Source organism: Lithobates pipiens, unplaced genomic scaffold (assembly GCF_037356315.1).
Source record: "Lithobates pipiens isolate NorthernLeopardFrog02 unplaced genomic scaffold, aLitPip1_a1.2 Scaffold_10, whole genome shotgun sequence".
Lineage (NCBI taxonomy): Eukaryota > Metazoa > Chordata > Amphibia > Anura > Ranidae > Lithobates > Lithobates pipiens.
Genome location: NW_027507686.1, coordinates 163,387,228 through 163,405,891, shown reverse-complemented (window position 1 = coordinate 163,405,891; position 18,664 = coordinate 163,387,228). Strand labels below are relative to the sequence as shown.

General features: G+C 45.4%; 1 protein-coding gene across 2 annotated transcripts in view; it reads left to right on the top strand.

Annotated features, from left to right (window-relative positions):
* The window catches only part of PHRF1 (PHD and ring finger domains 1), a 94,505-nt gene that overhangs the window by 43,196 nt on the left and 32,645 nt on the right, over positions 1–18,664 (top strand). For both annotated transcript variants that reach the window (XM_077458946.1, XM_077458937.1), the window contains exons 6-12: positions 2,219–2,334; positions 10,879–10,973; positions 11,813–11,979; positions 14,584–14,713; positions 15,089–15,183; positions 16,608–16,795; positions 17,027–17,143. In XM_077458946.1, coding sequence (XP_077315072.1) covers positions 2,219–2,334; positions 10,879–10,973; positions 11,813–11,979; positions 14,584–14,713; positions 15,089–15,183; positions 16,608–16,795; positions 17,027–17,143 — 908 coding nt within the window. The remainder of the gene's footprint in view (positions 1–2,218; positions 2,335–10,878; positions 10,974–11,812; positions 11,980–14,583; positions 14,714–15,088; positions 15,184–16,607; positions 16,796–17,026; positions 17,144–18,664) is intronic.

Genomic DNA, 18,664 nt, shown 5'->3' with positions numbered 1-18,664 from the left:
GACACCGACTTGCCTCGCCGCGACCTGCCGCGACCTCAGCGGCAACTTGCAGATGACTTCTGTATAGAAGTCAATGCAAGTCGCCCCGAGGTCGCCCAGAAGTAGTACAGGAACCTTTTTTCTGAGTCGGAGCGACTCGAGTCGCTCCTCTCAGAACGGTTCCATTGTACAGAACGGGGGCGACTTGTCACACTGCGGCGAGGCGAGTCGTGTCGCCTCGCATCGCCCGCAGTGTGAACTGGCCCTTACTGCAGGTATTTTTTTCATGGAAAAAGTTTTTAAAGGTTTTAACGGAAGCTAGTGTATAATGGTGATCATTTTAGAGCAGAAATCCAAGTACTGTATGTATTGGCATATAACACGCACTTTCCCCCCCTTAAAACGGGGAAAGTTGTAAAAAAAAAAAAAAAGTTGGAAAGTTGGGGAAAGGCTGCCATCGAGGGGAAGAGCGCTGCCGAAATATAGCTGGGTCTCCTGTCTGCTTGGCTCGGCTTGCTGTCATGCTCAGTCCCGCCGCCCCCCTGGATGGCTCCTAGAATGGGTGTCCCGGCATTATGTCCATCATAGGATCTGGTCCAAGGGACGGCTCTATTTTGGCAGCGCTACCCCTCGATGGCAGCATATATAATGGCAAGACTGCGGGTGGGTACGGATTAGGCTGCAGGTAGGCACAGATCAGGCTGCACTGAAGCTGCAGATGGGCACTGATCGGGCTACATTGATGCTCACTGACCATTATTTTGCTTCAAAGTGGTTTAATTATTATTATTTATTTTACTGAAACTTCCCTCTTAAATTGGGGTGCGTCTTATACGCCGGGACGTGTTTATATGCCAATAAATACGGTAGATCTAAAAAGCAAGTTATGCTATATGCTATATATATATTTTTTTTTTACATGTTATACTTCCCTCCACTGTGCAGCTCGTTTTGCACAGAGTGGCCCCCGAACCTGCTCTTCTGGGGTCCCTCGGCGGCTGTCTCTGCTTCCTCCCACAGGTGCTTCTCACGTTCATGCGAGCTCCCTTGCATGGTGAGAAGCATCTGTGGGTGCGCTCCCGTGATACAGCCGGCGGCTATAGCCGGTCGCTGTATCATGCGGCCCCGCCCCCCATAGAATGCATTAAGGTACAAAAACATTTACCTTTACAACCCCTTTAATGCAGTTTGCTCCATGAAAATTTAAAACCTTTTAGCTAAAGCTAGTTTAAGTACCAGATTTTGTATTGGTATTGGCCTAATATAATCTCATGTGCTGCATGAAGTTTTGCTTTTTGGTTTGCCTTTTTTATTTTATTTTTTTGATGAATTTCTATTCCCAAGCGTCTAGGGTTGCACACATGGTAAGGCCCCTTTCACGCTTGTCCAACTTGTCGTGGGACTTGGGACTGCAAAATCTCATGACTTCAAAGCAGTCCTTGCACTTCTTTAGGTCCAACTTTGTGACTTGAGGTTCATAGACCTCAAGATTAAACAGGCATTGCTTCAAGTTTTGGCAAGTGTGAAAGGGGCCTTTTTAAACATTTTTTTGCACATCTTTTGAAAAGTGGCTGTTGCATTAGAAGCAGTCTATGCCACTAAGGCCCCTTTCACACTTGTGTGACTTGTCCTAGGACTGTAAAGTCGCATGACATGTCGTACCCCATGATTTCCAATAAGTACTGTTTTTATATCTGCAACTTCAAGTCGCAGCAGCTTCAAAGTAGTCCCTACACTGCTTTGGTCCGACTTTGATGCGACTTGAGATCCATAGACCTCAAGATTACACAAGAATTGCTTCAAGTCACCTGACTTTCAGGTCGCACAAGTGTGAAAGGGACCTAACTCACAGGATACATTCCTCTCAATTACATCTACAGAGCATAGAGCGTGTTCATATGAAATCTAGAGCAGCATCAGTGGGTAGGAACTGGCAGAAAAAAGACTGATTAAATCTTTGCAATATACAGAGCAAACATTATTTTTAACACGTTTAAATGCCATTTGATAATACAATTGGTTTTAGCCATCATTCAGCAGAGACATTGATCACATTCGCTTTTATATATGACCTTTTAAAGCAAGAACCTCCTTAACTGCCCAGGAAACTGTATTCCCAGAATTTGATGCGAACTGTTTCATGTTAAAAAGTATTGAGCAATATCTACATCAAATCAAGCAAAAATGATTGTGTGCAAGTTATAGCATATATTACCAAATTTTTTTTTCCCCTTTTTAGGTTTCTATACAAAACAAAAACCTGACCGAAGAGGAAGATGATCCAACAAACTGTGAGGTTTGTGGGCACAGTGACCGCGAAGACAGACTGCTACTTTGTGATGGCTGTGACGCTGGGTAAGCACTTTGGTGTCAGCCTATTTTTACATGGTCTGCTAAAGTTAATCTTTAGGCATGAGGTCTAAACACACAGGGCGTTTTTACAGCTGCTTTTAGCAGCGTCAGACTTTTTTATTCTTTTTTGCAGCTTAAAAACTCCTCTCTGTTGCTCTGTGTCCATGCACACACAGACTTTTAGGAGAGTTGTAAGTGGCATAGGCATTTTCAAGTGGTAAAAACAAAGCCAGGGCCGGTGTTAGCACTGTAAAAACTAGGGGTGCATCGAATGGGTTTTTTGGTGCTGAAACCAATAGCGAAAATGAAAAATACACTAGGCCGAAAACAGATATCGAAAATGACCGCTACCGAAACTTATTTAAAAAAAAAAAATAGAATTATACAGGAGATTGTCAGAGGCTGGGGACATGGTACAGGAGATCAATGCAGCCTCACCAGTGCCGTCAGGTGCAGCCTGCCTTTGTCCCCCGTGCAGCCTGCCTGTGTGGCGGAGGAAGAGAGGAGAGCTGCCGCCGCCTGGTTGATTAGAGCACCGAGTACATAACTGCTTTCATTTCAATAGCTGTGTGTTCCCCGCCGCGTGCCGTCACAGCCCCTCTTCTTTGTCCGAGCACTTGGATAGACAGATCATCCGTCCAATCCTGGGACGAGTGATCTATCTATGAAAGTTCCCCGGACAAGGGGGAGGGGCTGTATATGACGGCGTGCGTCGGAACAAACAGCTATTGAAATGAAAGCAGTTATGTTCCTGGCGCTCTACTCAACCAGGCAGCGATTCTTCTTTCTCTGCTGTGCTATAGGACCGGTGATGGGCAGCACCAGGGGCAGGGGACAGAGCCCCGGCCATTTTTCTGTCTCCATTATTGGCCATTTTTCTCTTTCGGCAAATTGCTGAAAAGGCCATTTTCGGACGATATGGTTCGGTGTATCCCTAGCAAAAACGTCTGACGCTGGTAACAGCTGGGTTAAGCCTCTTCAAGCGTTTTTTTAATTTTATGTCAAAATCGATGGTTCCCTATGAGAACCCATTGATTTAAATAGAGGTTGCGCCGTAAGTCAGATCATGATGATCTGTCTTGAGGTGCAGCTTGTGCGCTGAGGATCTTGAAGGGGAACCCTCGCCAAAACTGAACACTTTTTTTGGCATGGGGTTCCCCCCCAAGAGCATACCAGACCCTTCAGTCTAGTATGGATCTTAAGGGGAACCCCCACGCCAAAAAAAATTGGCATGGGGTCCCCTCCCAAAATCCAGGCAATGCCCCCTTATGATGTCACTGATGGGGCATGATGGGGTGGGGATGTCACAAGGAGGCGTGGCCTCCGGATGACGTTCCAGGGTGTCGGGCGAGGCTTTGCGCTGTCTGTTAGGCTTCGTTTTTACTTTTCTGTCCCTTTATTTTTCGCTGTGAGGTGCCTGTGTAAAAATTTGCCTCAAGAAAGGCCGCCGCCATTTTGCTGAGACCGCAGCCATTTTCCTGTAGTCTATGCAGTGTATGGGTTGTTGGCCATTTTCTTGGTGATTTTTGTGCTAAGGACGGCCGGCGGCCATTTTCTTGTAGCCCCACCGCCTTTTTACCTCTAGTGCTGGGTCTGTGTACCTCAGAACAGCGCGGTTTTCACTCTGAGCACTTTGTGACTGAAACAGGGCAGAGCGGCAGCGCAGCACTCAGGCAGGGTGGTGAGTCCCGCGGAGGGGCTCCTCAGTCTGAGCACCTAGGAGGGTGAGATTTGTATACCTTGCCTTAAGTCCCTAAGTTGTGGCAGGCGAGTGAGGGTCAGCATGGTGTCATTCTTCCCCAGACATCCCTGCTATTGCAACTGGCTCCCCTGCAAAAAATGCGGTGCCTATGGACGGTTTGTCGGCGGTCCTGGAGGTCCTTTGTTGCCAGGGTGGAAGCGGCGTGCGGGCGCAAGGGGGGTAAAAAAAAAAGCCCCCTGCCACCAACCCCCCGTCTTCTGGGGAGAGCTCTGATTCAGACTCGGGTCCCATGGTGACTGGCGGCCCCCGTTCTGACGTGTCAGAATTTGACTTATTTTGATAAGTTCATCAACAGGGAATGGGGAAGTCCGCAGCAGACCTTTTCAACCCCAAGAAGAATGGCGGTGTGTTACCCCTTTTATGGAGAGCCTCCAAAAAAATGGATGTCTCCTCCGGTCGTTGAACCCCCCGATATCCAGGTTAAATAAAGTAACCATGATTCCGGTAGAAGGGACTTCTGCCTTCAAGGACCCCGCCGACAGGAGTGCCGAGGCAGTGGCCCGGTCCATGTTTATGGTAGTAGGGTCAGCGTTACAATCTGTGCTGGCCATGGCCTTGGTGTCCCAGGCACTTACTGAATGGGTAAAGTTATTGCACTGTGAATTGGAGAAGCAACAGTCTCCCCCGGTCTGCGTAGAGCTGGCAGACCAGTTGGTGCATGGCCTTAAATATGTCTGTGATGCGGCCCTGGATATGGCCCCCCTGCTGTCTAGAGCATCGGTATCAGCAGTGGTGCTACAGTGCCTGATTTGGCTGAAATGCTGGTCTGCGGACCAGGCATCTAAAGCACTGGCGGATTTGCCCTTCCAGGGAGAGAGGCTGTTTGTAGCCATCTGGATGACTGTATTAAAAATGTTACTGGGGGTAAGAGTATGTTGCTCCCACAGTCCAGGAAAGGTAAGGAGCCACGCCGTAGGCAAGGGCCCTCTTTTTTCCGCTCAGGAGTTTTTTTTTTTTTTTTCCATCCGCCCGGGTCGGCAAGTAAGCGTGCAAAATTTTATAACAGATAAACTTTTAGCAAAAACAAAACAAAAAACCCAGGGGTGACTACATGCCTCCAAAAGAAAGCTCTAATTTGTGTGAACAAAATTATAACAATGTAGTTTGGCTACAGTGTTGCGACCATGCAATTGTCATTCAAGTGTGACAGTGCTGAAAGCCGTAAATTGTCCTGGTTAGGAAGGGAGGTAAATGTGCCCTGTATTAAAGTGGGTATTGAATTTTATTGCACACAAACACAACATAATACCTAGGTGTTTTGTGAAATCTTTGTGAAAAGATGTTACACTCCGAGTAAATAGATGCCTAACAACATGTCACACTTTAAAATTGCGTCTGCACATGGAATGTTGGCAAACTATAGTACTTAAAATTCTCCATAGGCGACACTTTAAACACCTTTACAGGTTAGAGATACACAGGAGGTCTGGTACTAGAATTATTGGTCTCACTCTGATGTTCACGACAATGCCTCACGTGTAGCGACCACCATTTACCTATGTGTGCTGGAGTAATGTATGCACTGACACGTAAGCATGGGGGACGGGGTGCTTTCAATTTATTTTCTTTAATCCAAATTTTTTTTTTTTTTGTATCACCTTTATTGCTATCACAAAGGATGAATATCGTCCCTTTTGACAGCATGGGCCATGACAGGTCTTCTTTATGGAGAGATCTGGGGTCTAGTAGACTCCAATGCAGCTGATCAGACGCATATCGGTCTGATCGGCTGCTAATGAGCAGGTAAACAGAGGTGGAACTGACTACATACTTGTCACTTTCCGTGGGGTCACAGAGAGGGAGGAACGTTGGCTCCTCTCTCTGTTATTTGCAGCTGTCGCTGCCAGTTGCATTGCTCCTGGGCCCCATGATTGGACACCAGAGCCCGGAAAGGCTGGGAGGGTGACCCAACCCCTTCCGCCACCCTCAGAACTGATCACTTCTGCTGAAGAGGGAATCACCAGCTGAAAATTGTCATCATCGCTGCAAACCGAGGACATCTATGGACGTCCTACAATCAAGATGTGGTTAGTTTGTGTGTGGGTTTTTTTTGTTTTTAAAGAAAAGGCTGCTTATCTACCGTATATACTCGAGTATAGGCCGACCCGAGTATAAGCCGAGGCCCCCAATTTACCCCCAAAAAACTGGGAAACCTATTGACTCGTGTATAAGCCGAGGGTGAGATATGCCTGTCCATCCCTGTGTGTGTGTCCATCCATCCATCCCTGTGTGTGTGTGTGTCCATCCATCCCTGTGTGTGTGTGTCCATCCATCCCTGTGTGTGTGTGTCCATCCATCCCTGTGTGTGTGTGTCCATCCATCCCTGTGTGTGTGTGTCCATCCATCCCTGTGTGTGTGTGTCCATCCATCCATCCCTGTGTGTGTGTGTCCATCCATCCATCCATCCATCCCTGTGTGTCCATCCATCCATCCATCCCTGTGTGTGTGTGTGTCCATCCATCCATCCCTGTGTGTGTGTGTGTCCATCCATCCATCCCTGTGTGTGTGTCCATCCATCCATCCATCCCTGTGTGTGTGTCCATCCATCCATCCATCCCTGTGTGTGTGTGTGTCCATGTGTGTGTGTGTGTGTGTGTGTGTGTGTGGCCTTGTGTGTCCAGCCTACCTGTGTCCTGAGCCTCCGTCCCGTCCCGAGCCTCCGTCCGGTCCCGTCCCGTCCCGAGCCTCCGTCCGGTCCCGTCCCGTCCCGAGCCTCCGTCCGGTCCCGTCCCGAGCCTCCGTCCGGTCCCGTCCCGAGCCTCCGTCCGGTCCCGTCCCGAGCCTCCGTCCGGTCCGGTCCCGTCCCATCCCGAGCCGAGCCTCCGTCCGGTCCCGTCCCGTCCCAGGATCACCGCTCTTCGTCGGCGCCCATTCCCCTGTTCAAATGCCGCGCCTCCCTGTCTGTGATAGGCGGAACACAATTTCCCAGCAGCCTGTGTTCCGCCTATCACGGACATCGTCTCATCCTCGTCCGTAGTACGAGGATGAGACGATGTCGGTGATAGGCGGAACACAGGCTGCTGGGAAATTCAGTGTTCCGCCTATCACAGGTGAAGGCGGAGCCGGAGGCGCGGCTTTTGAATTATAGAATGGCCGCTGTCTGTCTGCTCGACACGCTGATCGAGCAGGCAGACAGCGATGACTCGAGTATAAGCCGAGGGGGGCACTTTCAGCCTCAAAAAAGAGGCTGAAAATCTCGGCTTATACTCGAGTATATACGGTATATAGATTTGTGTTATTTTGTTTATATTGACACTATCACTGTGGCAGCCCATTCAAAGAAAAAGTTCACCCTTTTACAAAAAAATAATACGCATTCTTTTGCAGGTAAATAAATAAAATATGTGCATTTTATTATTTTTTGTTTTGGTAGCCTGTCTGTTGTACCATGCAGCACTCCTGCAGATCTGTCAGTGTATCGGTTTGCTTGTACCTCATACGGACAAGCCATTACAGGCAGAATCAATGAACTACCATAGCGCTCACAGCACCATGGTAGTTAATTGAGAACTACAAGCTGACAGCTGCTAAGGACTTTTCCATTCACAGTGGACAGGTATTTTTTAATCTTTGACAGCTAGCGGGGGTGGGGAGGGGGAGAGAGAGAATCTATCAAAGCTGGGGGAAGGTCCTTTCATAACAGGTTACACCCTGAATATGGGTGTAACCTGTTATGAAAGGTGAACTTCTTTTTTTTTATCCACTTGGTGACTGCCCAGCACAGATATACTGGGGCGGGGGGGGGGGCGCTCTGTGCCAGATCACGTACCCTAGTACATGATTTGACACTTCTGAATCTGGGGCATGCCCCTGACGACCTGCTCCCACTGTGATTGGACCCGCTGATCATTCGGGAGAAAGGCAGACCGCCGTTCTGTGAAAGGCGATTGTGCTGATCCTGTGTTCCCGGTAAGCAGAAACACTGATCTTTACATTCCCCCAGTCAAAGCACATCCCCCACAGTTGATCACTCCCAGGGAATACATTTAACCCTTTGATCGCCCCTGTTGCTAACTCCTTCCCTGCCAGTGTCATTAGTACAGTAACCGTGTATATTGTTGATCATTGTATTGGTGTCACTAATGTCACTTATTTTTTACCAGAAATATGTAGCGGAATACATATTGGTCTAAATTGAAGACATTTTAGATTTATTTTTTTTACATTCTTTTTTTTTTTATTTTTATGGCAATTTTTTTTTTTTTTTAGCAGAAAGAAAAAACTATATATTTTTTTTCTTTTTCAAAATTGTCAGTCTTTTTTGTATATAGCACAAAAAATGCAGAGGTGATAAAATACCACCCAAAAAAAAAAAATGGCCTGGTCATGAAGTGGGGGTAAAGCAGAATGTTAACCACTTGCCACCGAGGCCAATTCTGACATTTCTCTCCTACATGTAAAAAATCATAATTTTTTTTTTTTTTGCTAGAAATTTACATAGAACCCCCAAAGATTGTTTTTTTTTTTTTTAGCAAAGACCCTAGAGAATACAATGGCGGTTGTTGGAACTTTTTATCTCGCACAGTATTTGCGCAGCAATTTTTCAAACAAGTTTTTTTTTGGGGGGGGGGGGGGAAGAAACAGTTTTGTGCTTTAAAAAAAACAAACAAAAGAAAAACCGTAAAGTTAGCCCAATGTTTTTGCATATTGTGAAAGATGCAGTTATGCTGAGTAAATAGATACCCAACATGTCGCGCTTCAAAATTGCACGCGCTCGTGGAAGAGGTCTAGGGATAAAATTATTGCTTTCTCTCAAGCTTTCGCGTCGTTACCTCACATGTATGGTATGAGCACCATTTTCATATGTGGGCGGGACTTGCGTATGCGTTTGCTTCTGCGTGCGAGCACACAGGGACAGGGGGGCGCTTTAAAAAATAAAAAATAAAATTTGACGCATTATTTTTGAAAAATAAATAAATAAAAATTTGATCACTTTTATTCCTATTACAAGGAATGTAAACATCCCTTGATATAAGAATGACATGACAGGTCCTCTTTATAGAGAGATATGCGGTCAATAAGACTTCACATTCACCACTAGCCTGGAAAGCCTGAAAAAAAAAATCACTTCCCAGCTGAAGCGGCGTAATTTTTTTGAATGTAGATGCATAACACCGCGCGACAATCATAGAGACTCCGCCGACCATCTGATCAGCTGGAAATCTCTATGATCAAAATCGGGGGGCGGCGGATCTCGTCTCCGACTCGCCAATCTTGGTGGTGAGTCGGGGTCACAGAGAGTAGAAGCATCGGGGGGGGCGCACCCCCCCTGTGCCCCCTCTCGCCTCCCCCCCCTCTCGCTCCCGTAAGAACGATCAAGCAGCGGAACAGCCACTATTATCGTTCTTATGGTGTAGGGAATTGCCGGCTAAAAAAAAAAAAAAAGCAATATCTGAATGATGGTGATTAAACAAGGTTGATAATTCATAGATTCTCTTCTATGGGCTCCCTCTGACATTTAAAACCAGTGGTTTAGAGGTCCACCTTTTTTTATTTTGGGCTCACCTCCTATACCGAAGGTCCTCAAGTGGTTAATCTTCTTCTTCTTCTTCTTCTTCTTCTTCTTCTTCTTCTTCTTCTTCTTCTTCTTCTTCTTCTTCTTCTTCTTCTTCTTCTTCTTCTTCTTCTTCTTCTTCTTCTTCTTCTTCTTCTTCTTCTTCTTCTTCTTCTTCTTCTTCTTCTTCTTCTTCTTCTTCTTCTTCTTTCTTCTTCTTCTTCTTCTTCTTCTTCTTCTTCTTCTTCTTCTTCTTCTTCTTCTTCTTCTTCTTCTTCTTCTTCTTCTTCTTCTTCTTCTTCTTCTTCTTCTTCTTCTTCTTCTTCTTCTTCTTCTTCTTCTTCTTCTTCTTCTTCTTCTTCTTCTTCTTCTTCTTCTTCTTCTTCTTCTTCTTCTTCTTCTTCTTCTTCTTCTTCTTCTTCTTCTTCTTCTTCTTCTTCTTCTTCTTCTTCTTCTTCTTCTTCTTCTTCTTCTTCTTCTTCTTCTTCTTCTTCTTCTTCTTCTTCTTCTTCTTCTTCTTCTTCTTCTTCTTCTTCTTCTTCTTCTTCTTCTTCTTCTTCTTCTTCTTCTTCTTCTTCTTCTTTCTTCTTCTTCTTCTTCTTCTTCTTCTTCTTCTTCTTCTTCTTCTTCTTCTTCTTCTTCTTCTTCTTCTTCTTCTTCTTCTTCTTCTTCTTCTTCTTCTTCTTCTTCTTCTTCTTCTTCTTCTTTCTTCTTCTTCTTCTTCTTCTTCTTCTCTCATTTTCTGTAAATATTAAGTCAGAAGCTACAAATACTGTAACTGCTGACTTTTTAATACACACACTTACCGGTACCGGGGTCCAGCGCTGTGCTCATCCGAGCCCCTTTCTCCACTTGTCTTTTGATCACCTGCATCTTGGCTGTGGGCTAAACGGGTACCTGTCAACCAACCCCCACCCCCAAAAAAAGTTTAATTACTTGGGAGCAGGGGAGGGCCTTAAAGCGTAACATTATTTTATGCACTTCTCGAACAGATATAAAACATGCTTTCAGTGGTGTATTTAACATATACCAAGTGTTAGAAAATAAGAAGTTCGTTGTTCTTGTTTTGCATATACTTTTACACAAGCCATTTTATAAATTACAAGTGTCCTTTCCTTTCTACACCCTGATATGATTTTCTAAAGCGGCCATAGAATTAAAACCTCTTCCCTGTAACCATAGTAACACTGGAGGGTTGTGTACAGAATGATTGATGTTTAATTCTCAGATTTTGTGATTTCATTACTGCTATTCCTAAAGTTAATTTAGGGAAAATGTTAACCTTCCTTAGGTATCACATGGAATGCCTGACCCCGCCTCTCAATGCTATTCCAGTCGATGAATGGTTTTGCCCAGAGTGTGCTCCTATTAACCGGCCAGGTGAAGGTACGTTTTGGTATTGCTGCACCACCAAAAATAGTAGTCTGTCGTGGCATAGATTTGTATTTGGAACAGATGCCTTGAGCAGCCATAGAAAGATGGCCATCTTGTATCTATGATGGCAGACGGATGCCTGGTGCTGACAGCTGTTTGGGGTAACATCAGTTGGTTAGGTTAGGAAATCTTTTTCAGTTGCTGTTTTCCCACCCTGAGTTAATTGGCTGCAACAGAGTCTGCCAGCATTGATCTATTCCTTTTTCAGTTTGTGGAGACATTCAACTGTTTAGTTTGTAGAGCCATGCTTGCAAGGTATTAAATATTCTGGAACTTTTGCTCAATTTTTCTGAAAACTGCTTCTCCTCTCCATACCCAGCATGTGTCAGGATTCACCCTTGTCCATACATAGAATAGAGTTTGGTGCACACAATACATTCATCACGTTTTCTTCTATAGAGTAGTAATCTATCTCCCTGTGACAAACACTGGGGGTCTCCAACTGCTAGAGATTTTAGGATTGGATAGAGTAGGGAAGAGTTGGGTGTTCGCTGTTTTCCAGGTCCCCATTAGAGATTTTTCTTCACTTACATGTTATGTAGAAATTGGTTTTACTAAAAAGGAAATAGGAGATGATCTCCAACAGTAATGCAGACAGACTAGCAGGACACTAGATTGCAGTAAAAAAATGCAGGGATTTGGATGTTTACCCATGTGTCTCCCAAAAAATTAATAAAAGTGAGCTTGACGTACCATTTACATTTCGGGAAGAGGTGGGGAATAGGATGATAGTTTGATGCCTCTCTCAGCCCCATTTAATAAGTCAACGTTGTACCCATTTGTTGTGGCAGAGCAAGTGAGTGAAGAGGAGGTGACCAGCTTGCTTGCCGATGTGATTCCCACCACAAGCCGGCTCAGGACCAATATTGTAAGGACTCGAGCCATTGCACGTACCAGGCAGAGTGAGAGGGTGAGGGCCAGTGTCAACAGGATCCGCACAACAGCACGCAGCACACAGGTAATAGTACTATCACTGTGTTTGTTTGTTTCATATTGACTCCTAATCAAAAAAAAAACAAAGCCATGGGGTCGAGAGTGCAAAATCTGGTGCAGCGTTGCCTGGTAGCCAATTCGTCTCTAACTTAAGGCTTATTCAATTAAAATTTGACAAAAAACATGGTTTCTATGCAGAGCTTCACCAGATTTTTCACTCTCCAGTTTTGGTAAATGAACCCCCATATGTTGTGATGTTGATCCAGGTGCCTCTTGGGGGATTAGGAAGGGATTTGTTCCCCTGCTAGAACAAATTGTATCCTTCATTACTTGGGGTTTTTGCCCTCTGAGTCAACTGTGGGTATAGGATTGTTTCATTTAAAAAAATTTTTTCCCTTCTATTGGTTGAACTGGATGGACTTGTTTGTTTGTGTGTTTCAACCAGACTATGACCCTATTTTTTGTAAGATGCACATAATTGATGCCAGTTGGCCATTCATTGACTCCTTTACCCATTCCATGGTTATGATTTGAAGTTTAATTTTAAGGCCCAACTTCCACCACTGCATTTTTATTTTTGAAAAACCTGTCAACAAGGTTATGCCTTGTTTTATTCCCTTGGTATTTTTTTTAATTTTTTTTAACTGTTTTACTGAGCCCTAGTGAGCTAATGCCAAAAATGAGGGGCCAAGGTCCCAAAGAAAGACCATATACTGTCTGGCATCACTTTATACCTACTTTCTTTGGGACCTTGGCCCTCTCTCCTTTTTTGCCAGTGTTATGTTTGGTATGTTGATCCACTTATATATTATGGACTTATTGCTGTGTGTAATGGTTCCTCCGCCTTACCAAAATGTTATTTTGGTGTCCTTTATTAATACCAAAAAGTGTAGAAGGAGCCGTACTTCTGTCCGCTGCATCGGAACAAGGTTTATGCATATAGTTCTGGTGCTGTGGTGCTGTGCTGCTGCCATCTCCCTCACAAAGCATAGCACAATGATGACACCTGTGGTGCTTTGTGAATGGCACAGCAGATGGAAAAGGGTGGAGGCACAACACCATAATTTGTGTCTGCCATAAACCTTGTTCCGATGCAGCATTTTGGAAGTAGCTCACTGGGAATCCATTAAGGTTATTTCATGTAAGAAATTAAACATGACATAAGAAACCTCATTAGGTTTTAAAAATGTAAAATCCCTGTAAAAGCTGGCCTTTAACAATTTGGGGTTAATTTTCCAAAACTGGAAGAGAGCACAATCTGGTGCAGCTGTACATGGTAGGCAATCGGCTTTAAATTAAGCTACCGTATATACTCGAGTATAAGCCGAGATTTTCAGCCTCTTTTTTGAGGCTGAAAGTGCCCCCCTCGGCTTATACTCGAGTCATCGCTGTCTGCCCGCTCGATCAGCGTGTCGAGCAGACAGACAGCGGCCATTCTATGATTCAAAAGCCGCGCCTCCGGCTCCGCCTTCGCCTGTGATAGGCGGAACACTGAATTTCCCAGCAGCCTGTGTTCCGCCTATCACGGGCGTCGTCTCATCCTCGTACTACGGACGAGGATGATACGACGTCCGTGATAGGCGGAACACAGGCTGCTGGGAAATTCAGTGTTCCGCCTATCACAGGCGAAGGAGGAGGCGCGGCTTTTGAATTTTACAATGGCCGCCGACGAAGAGGGCACGGGACGGAGGCAAGGCACGGCACGGCACGGGACGGGACGGGACGAAGGCTCGGGAGGGGACGAAGGCTCGGGACACAGGTAGGCTGGACACACACACACACACACACACACACACACACACACACACACACACACACACACACACACACACACACACACACACACACACACACACACACACACACACACACACACACGGATGGAGACACACACACACGGATGGATGGATGGATGGAGACACACACACACACACACAGGGATGGATGGATACACACACACACAGGGATGGATGGATGGATGGAGACACACACACACAGGGATGGATGGATGGATGGATGGAGACACACACACACAGGGATGGATGGATGGATGGATGGAGACACACACACACAGGGATGGATGGATGGATGGACGGACACACAGGGATGGACGGACACACAGGGATGGACGGACACACAGGGATGGACGGACACACACACAGGGATGGACAGGCATGTCTCACCCTCGGCTTATACACGAGTCAATAAGTTTGCCAGTTTTTTTGGGGGGTAAATTGGGGCCTCGGCTTATATTCGGGTCGGCCTATACTCGAGTATATACGGTAGTTCAATTGTGTTGGAAAAACATGTCTGATGGATGCCCCACCTCGCAGCCTACAGGATATAAAGAATCTGGCACTGATTGCTTGGTGCCAGATATCCCAGCATACCTTCAGATGTTTAGTGGTGTCCATGCCTCCATTGGTCAGGGCTGTTTTGGTGGCAAAAGGGGATCTACTCAAAATTATGTGGGTGGTCATTAAGTCATGGTTGATTAGTATATGCTTTGTATCAGTTAATTTGCTTAGCCCTCTGTATTTGCTTATGGAGAATCCAGAAGGAAGCGAGAGATGACATAAATGGATCATTCTATTCTCTATATACTAAAGCCTCTTTATTTTGTTCACAGAATGTCCCCAGATATTTGTTGTCATCTCTCCTCGATGAAACCATTGAAGCAGTTGTGGCTGGACTGAACAGTGCTGTGTACACACGTAATCTTACCCCTCGTCCTGCATCTACCAGAAGAAGGAGAGTCGGTGAGTGTCCGAGAAGGAAACGAAACATAGATCTAATCAGGACATTAAGGTTCATCATCCATAAATATTAGTGTGTGTTCCCCAACACCTGGCTACATTACATCTGACCTTTTTTTCTAGTTCAGAGTAGGAAATAAAAGATGGCACCTGATCAGACACTATATTTATGCCTATGTGTGACTTTCTCTCTCAAAGTTAAAGATGGTACAAATGTACACCAATCTCTTTATGTATTTTCTTTTATTACTCTCTTAGCAAAAAGTATAAAGAATACTTGTATACATTTGATACTGTTAATGCAAGCCCTCCCACACACACCACAGTGTCTGTGGAAGTAGATGTAAACCTTCTCTCCTTTCCTTCCCCTCCCCCCAGGAAAAAAGGGCCAGTCCAAAGTGTCTAAAGGAAGTCGTGGCGTGGGTAAAAGGCGGAAGCGGCGGGCCAAGAAACGAAAAGGATGGAGGAGAACTGTAAGTGTCTATTATCTTGGAGCCCAGTCTGTGGCCTGAGGGGGCCAAATGTGATACTTTTCGGCCCTTTGTAGTAATCCCCGTAGTGGGAATGGGAGCATTGATTTGTAAAATGGACATTAATGGCAGTGATCTGTAGCAATCTCATGTAACATGTCCCCAGTCTTTCTCCTGAGTGATGGAAAACAGTCTGATTTAATGCAGCACAACACGTTGGTGAACAGTATAAATTTTGAAAAAATGAATTGGGGTGACGGTGGAACTCCCCTTTTAAAGCCTATTGCTGTGTCCCGGGTTAGCACTTCGTCCATTATGATCTACTATGCTATTGGTTGGGCAGAGGACACTGATGATGCGGGGCGGGTTGTTGTCAGAGGACATTGTGCCCTGACAACACTGCTTTCCGGGGACAGAATTGGGCAGTGGGAGAGAGGACACTACTAAGGGAGGGTGCTACTTTCGGAGGAAACGGGACACTACGTGGGAAAGGGGTCAGAGGACATTATTGTTAAGGGGGGAGGGGGGGGCAGGGGCAGAGGATACCACTGTTGAACACTGCGTTCTTCATGCTGCCTATTAAAAAAAAATTTTTTTTATTGGGGAACATGGTGGTGGGGTGTTTTATTTTTTTTTATTTTTTTTGGAAATTTCTGTGAATGGCTTAGTGCTCAGCCTTTCTTGCATCTGTTAGACCCCTTTCACAGCACACCGCCCATTGCGTCGGCGGTAAAACGCCGCCATTTTAGCGTTGTTTTCCCGCCGGATTTGCGGTGCATTTCGGCCGCTAGCGGGTCGCTTTTACCCCCCTACTAGCGGCTGCGAAAGGGTTAAAACCGCTGGCAATATACCGCAATAGCGGCGTTTTGCCGGCGGTATTACAGCGCTGCCCCATTGATTTCAATGGGGAGCAGCAGTGGATGAGCGGTAAACGCACCGCTCCTTCACCGCTCCAAAGAAGCTGCTGGCAGGACTTTTTTCTGACGTCCTGCCAGCGCACCGCTGTAGTGTGAAAGCCCTCGGGCTTTCACACTACACACAATGGTGCAGCTTCTTTAGGGCGGATTGCAGGCGCTATTTCTAACGCTATAGCGCCTGCAAAACGCCCTGGTGTGAAAGGGGTGTAAGTGAAGTAATTTGTTTGGACCACCTTGGAGATGATCGATTGCTCATTCTAGTGGATAAGCTGCAATTTGCTATATTTCACAATCATAAACTTATGGAAAAATATTATGGTTTATTAATCTAAAACCATAAAATGATCAAAATACTGTATATGCTTACTGAAAGACTTCTATACATTCCCTTTAAGTTACATAGCAGAAAATGTATTGCACTCAATTAAATTTAGCCTCTAAGGAGCTTCACAAAATTATTTTTGCATGCTGATCACCCGTAATGTTTGTTTTTTTTCCTTCTCTTTACAGAATAGAAAAGTTCCCACTTCTCATAGGCGCATAGCTAAATCCTTGGGTCTGTGCAATCCTGCCCGAGGGACTACATTACCTCGTATACAGAGGGCATCAGAGCACACACTGGGCTCCATGAGAAGTGACATTGGCGCTGCCACACTGTCTGTATTTGGAAACGCATATGACCTAGATCCCTTTGACAGGTAAACACTTTACAGTCTGCTTTCTGCAATAAAGCTCATAAATACACTGTAGACTGGTACTCCGTTATAATATTGAATTGGAAAAAATAGCCTTATAGTAAGCCTGGTAACTGCAGGAGTAAAAAATATTGTGGGTTGTCTTTTATGCTTATTTTAATTTTGTTATAAAAGCTTGATTTACTTCCAAAAGTAGGTTTATATTTTCGTCTGATGGTTGTGCATTTTTTACAGTAATGAAGATAATGCCAGTAGTCCATCTCCACTGACTGCTAAGAGAAGAGTTCTGTCTCGTTCTGCCTTGAGGTCCCATCAACCTGTTGCAAGACCAATCTCTGTGGGGGTGTCAAGGTAAGACAGATCTAAACAAATACAGTGTATCGGGAAAGTATTCACATCGCTTCACTTTTTCCACATTTTGTTATGTTGCAGCCTTATTTCAAAATGGATTACATTTATTTTCCTCAAAAATTTTGCAAACTATACCCCATGATGACAACATGAAAGACGTTTGTTTAAAATCTTTGCAAATTTATTAAAAACAAAAAATTTTAAAAATCACATTTACATAAGTATTTACAGCCTTTGCCATGATGCTCAAAATTTGAGCTCAGGTTCACTGATCATCCTTGAGAGGTTTCTTGATTGGAGTCCACCTGTGGTAAATTTAGTTGATTGGACATGATTTGGAAAGGTACACACCTGTTTTATATAAGCTCCCACAGTTAACCGTGCATTTCAAAGCACAATCCAAGCCATGACGTCCAAGGAATTGTTTTGTAGACCACCGAGATGGGATTTTATGGAGGCAGAGATCTGAGGAAGGGTACAGAAACATGTCTGCAGCATTGAAGATCCCAATGAGCACAGTGGCCTCCATCATCATCCTTTAAAAGAAGTTTGGAACCACCAAGACTCTTCCTAGAGCAGGCCGTCCAGCCAAAACTGAGCAAATGGGGGAGAAGGGCCTTAGGGAGGTGACAGAACCCGATGGTCATTCTGACAGAGCTCCAGCGTTTCTCTGGTGGAGTGCTGCAGAGATGGTCTTTCCTCTAGAAGGTTCTCCTCTCTCCACAATCAAGTCTGTATGGCAGAGTGGCCAGACGAAAGCCGCCACTCAGTAAAAGGCTCATGACAGCCCACCTGCAGTTTTCCAAAAAGGCACCCAAAGGACTCAGACCATGAGAAACAAAATTCTCTGGTCCGATGAAACAAACTCTTTGACCTGAATGGCAAGCGTCATGTCTGGAGGAAACCAGGCACTGCTCATCACCTGGCCAATACAATCCCTACAGTGAAGCATGGTGGTGGCAGCATCATGTTGTGGGGAGGTTTTTCAGCAGCAGGAACTGGGAGGGTGGTCCTGATCAAGGGAAATATGAACACAGCAATGTACAGAGACATCCTTAATGAAAACCTGCTCCAGAGCTCAGGCTTGAACCTGATTTAACATCTCTGGAGAGATCTGAAAATTGCTGTGCACTGACGTTCCCCATCCAACCTGATGGAGCTTGAGAGGTCCTGCAAAGAAGAATGGGAGAAACTGCCCGACAATAGGTGTGCTAAGCTTGTAGCATCACACTCAGACTTGAGGCTTGAGGGGTACCCTGCTCCCACTTCTGTTCGGTGCGCCGTGGCACCTGAGCTTCCATATCCCCCTCCCTTCCTGCAGTCTTCTGGGACACGTCACAGGTCCCAGAAGATTGCCCGGCCATTCAGGACGTGCAGTTCAACTTGCGCATGCACCGTGCACACCCAGCTGTGAAGTTGCAAGCTGTCATAGCTGGGTGCCCACACTAGGGATGCCGAGGAAAGGGAGAGATCCTAGGCTTTGGACGGCCGCATCGCTGGACCATTGGACAGGTGAGTGTG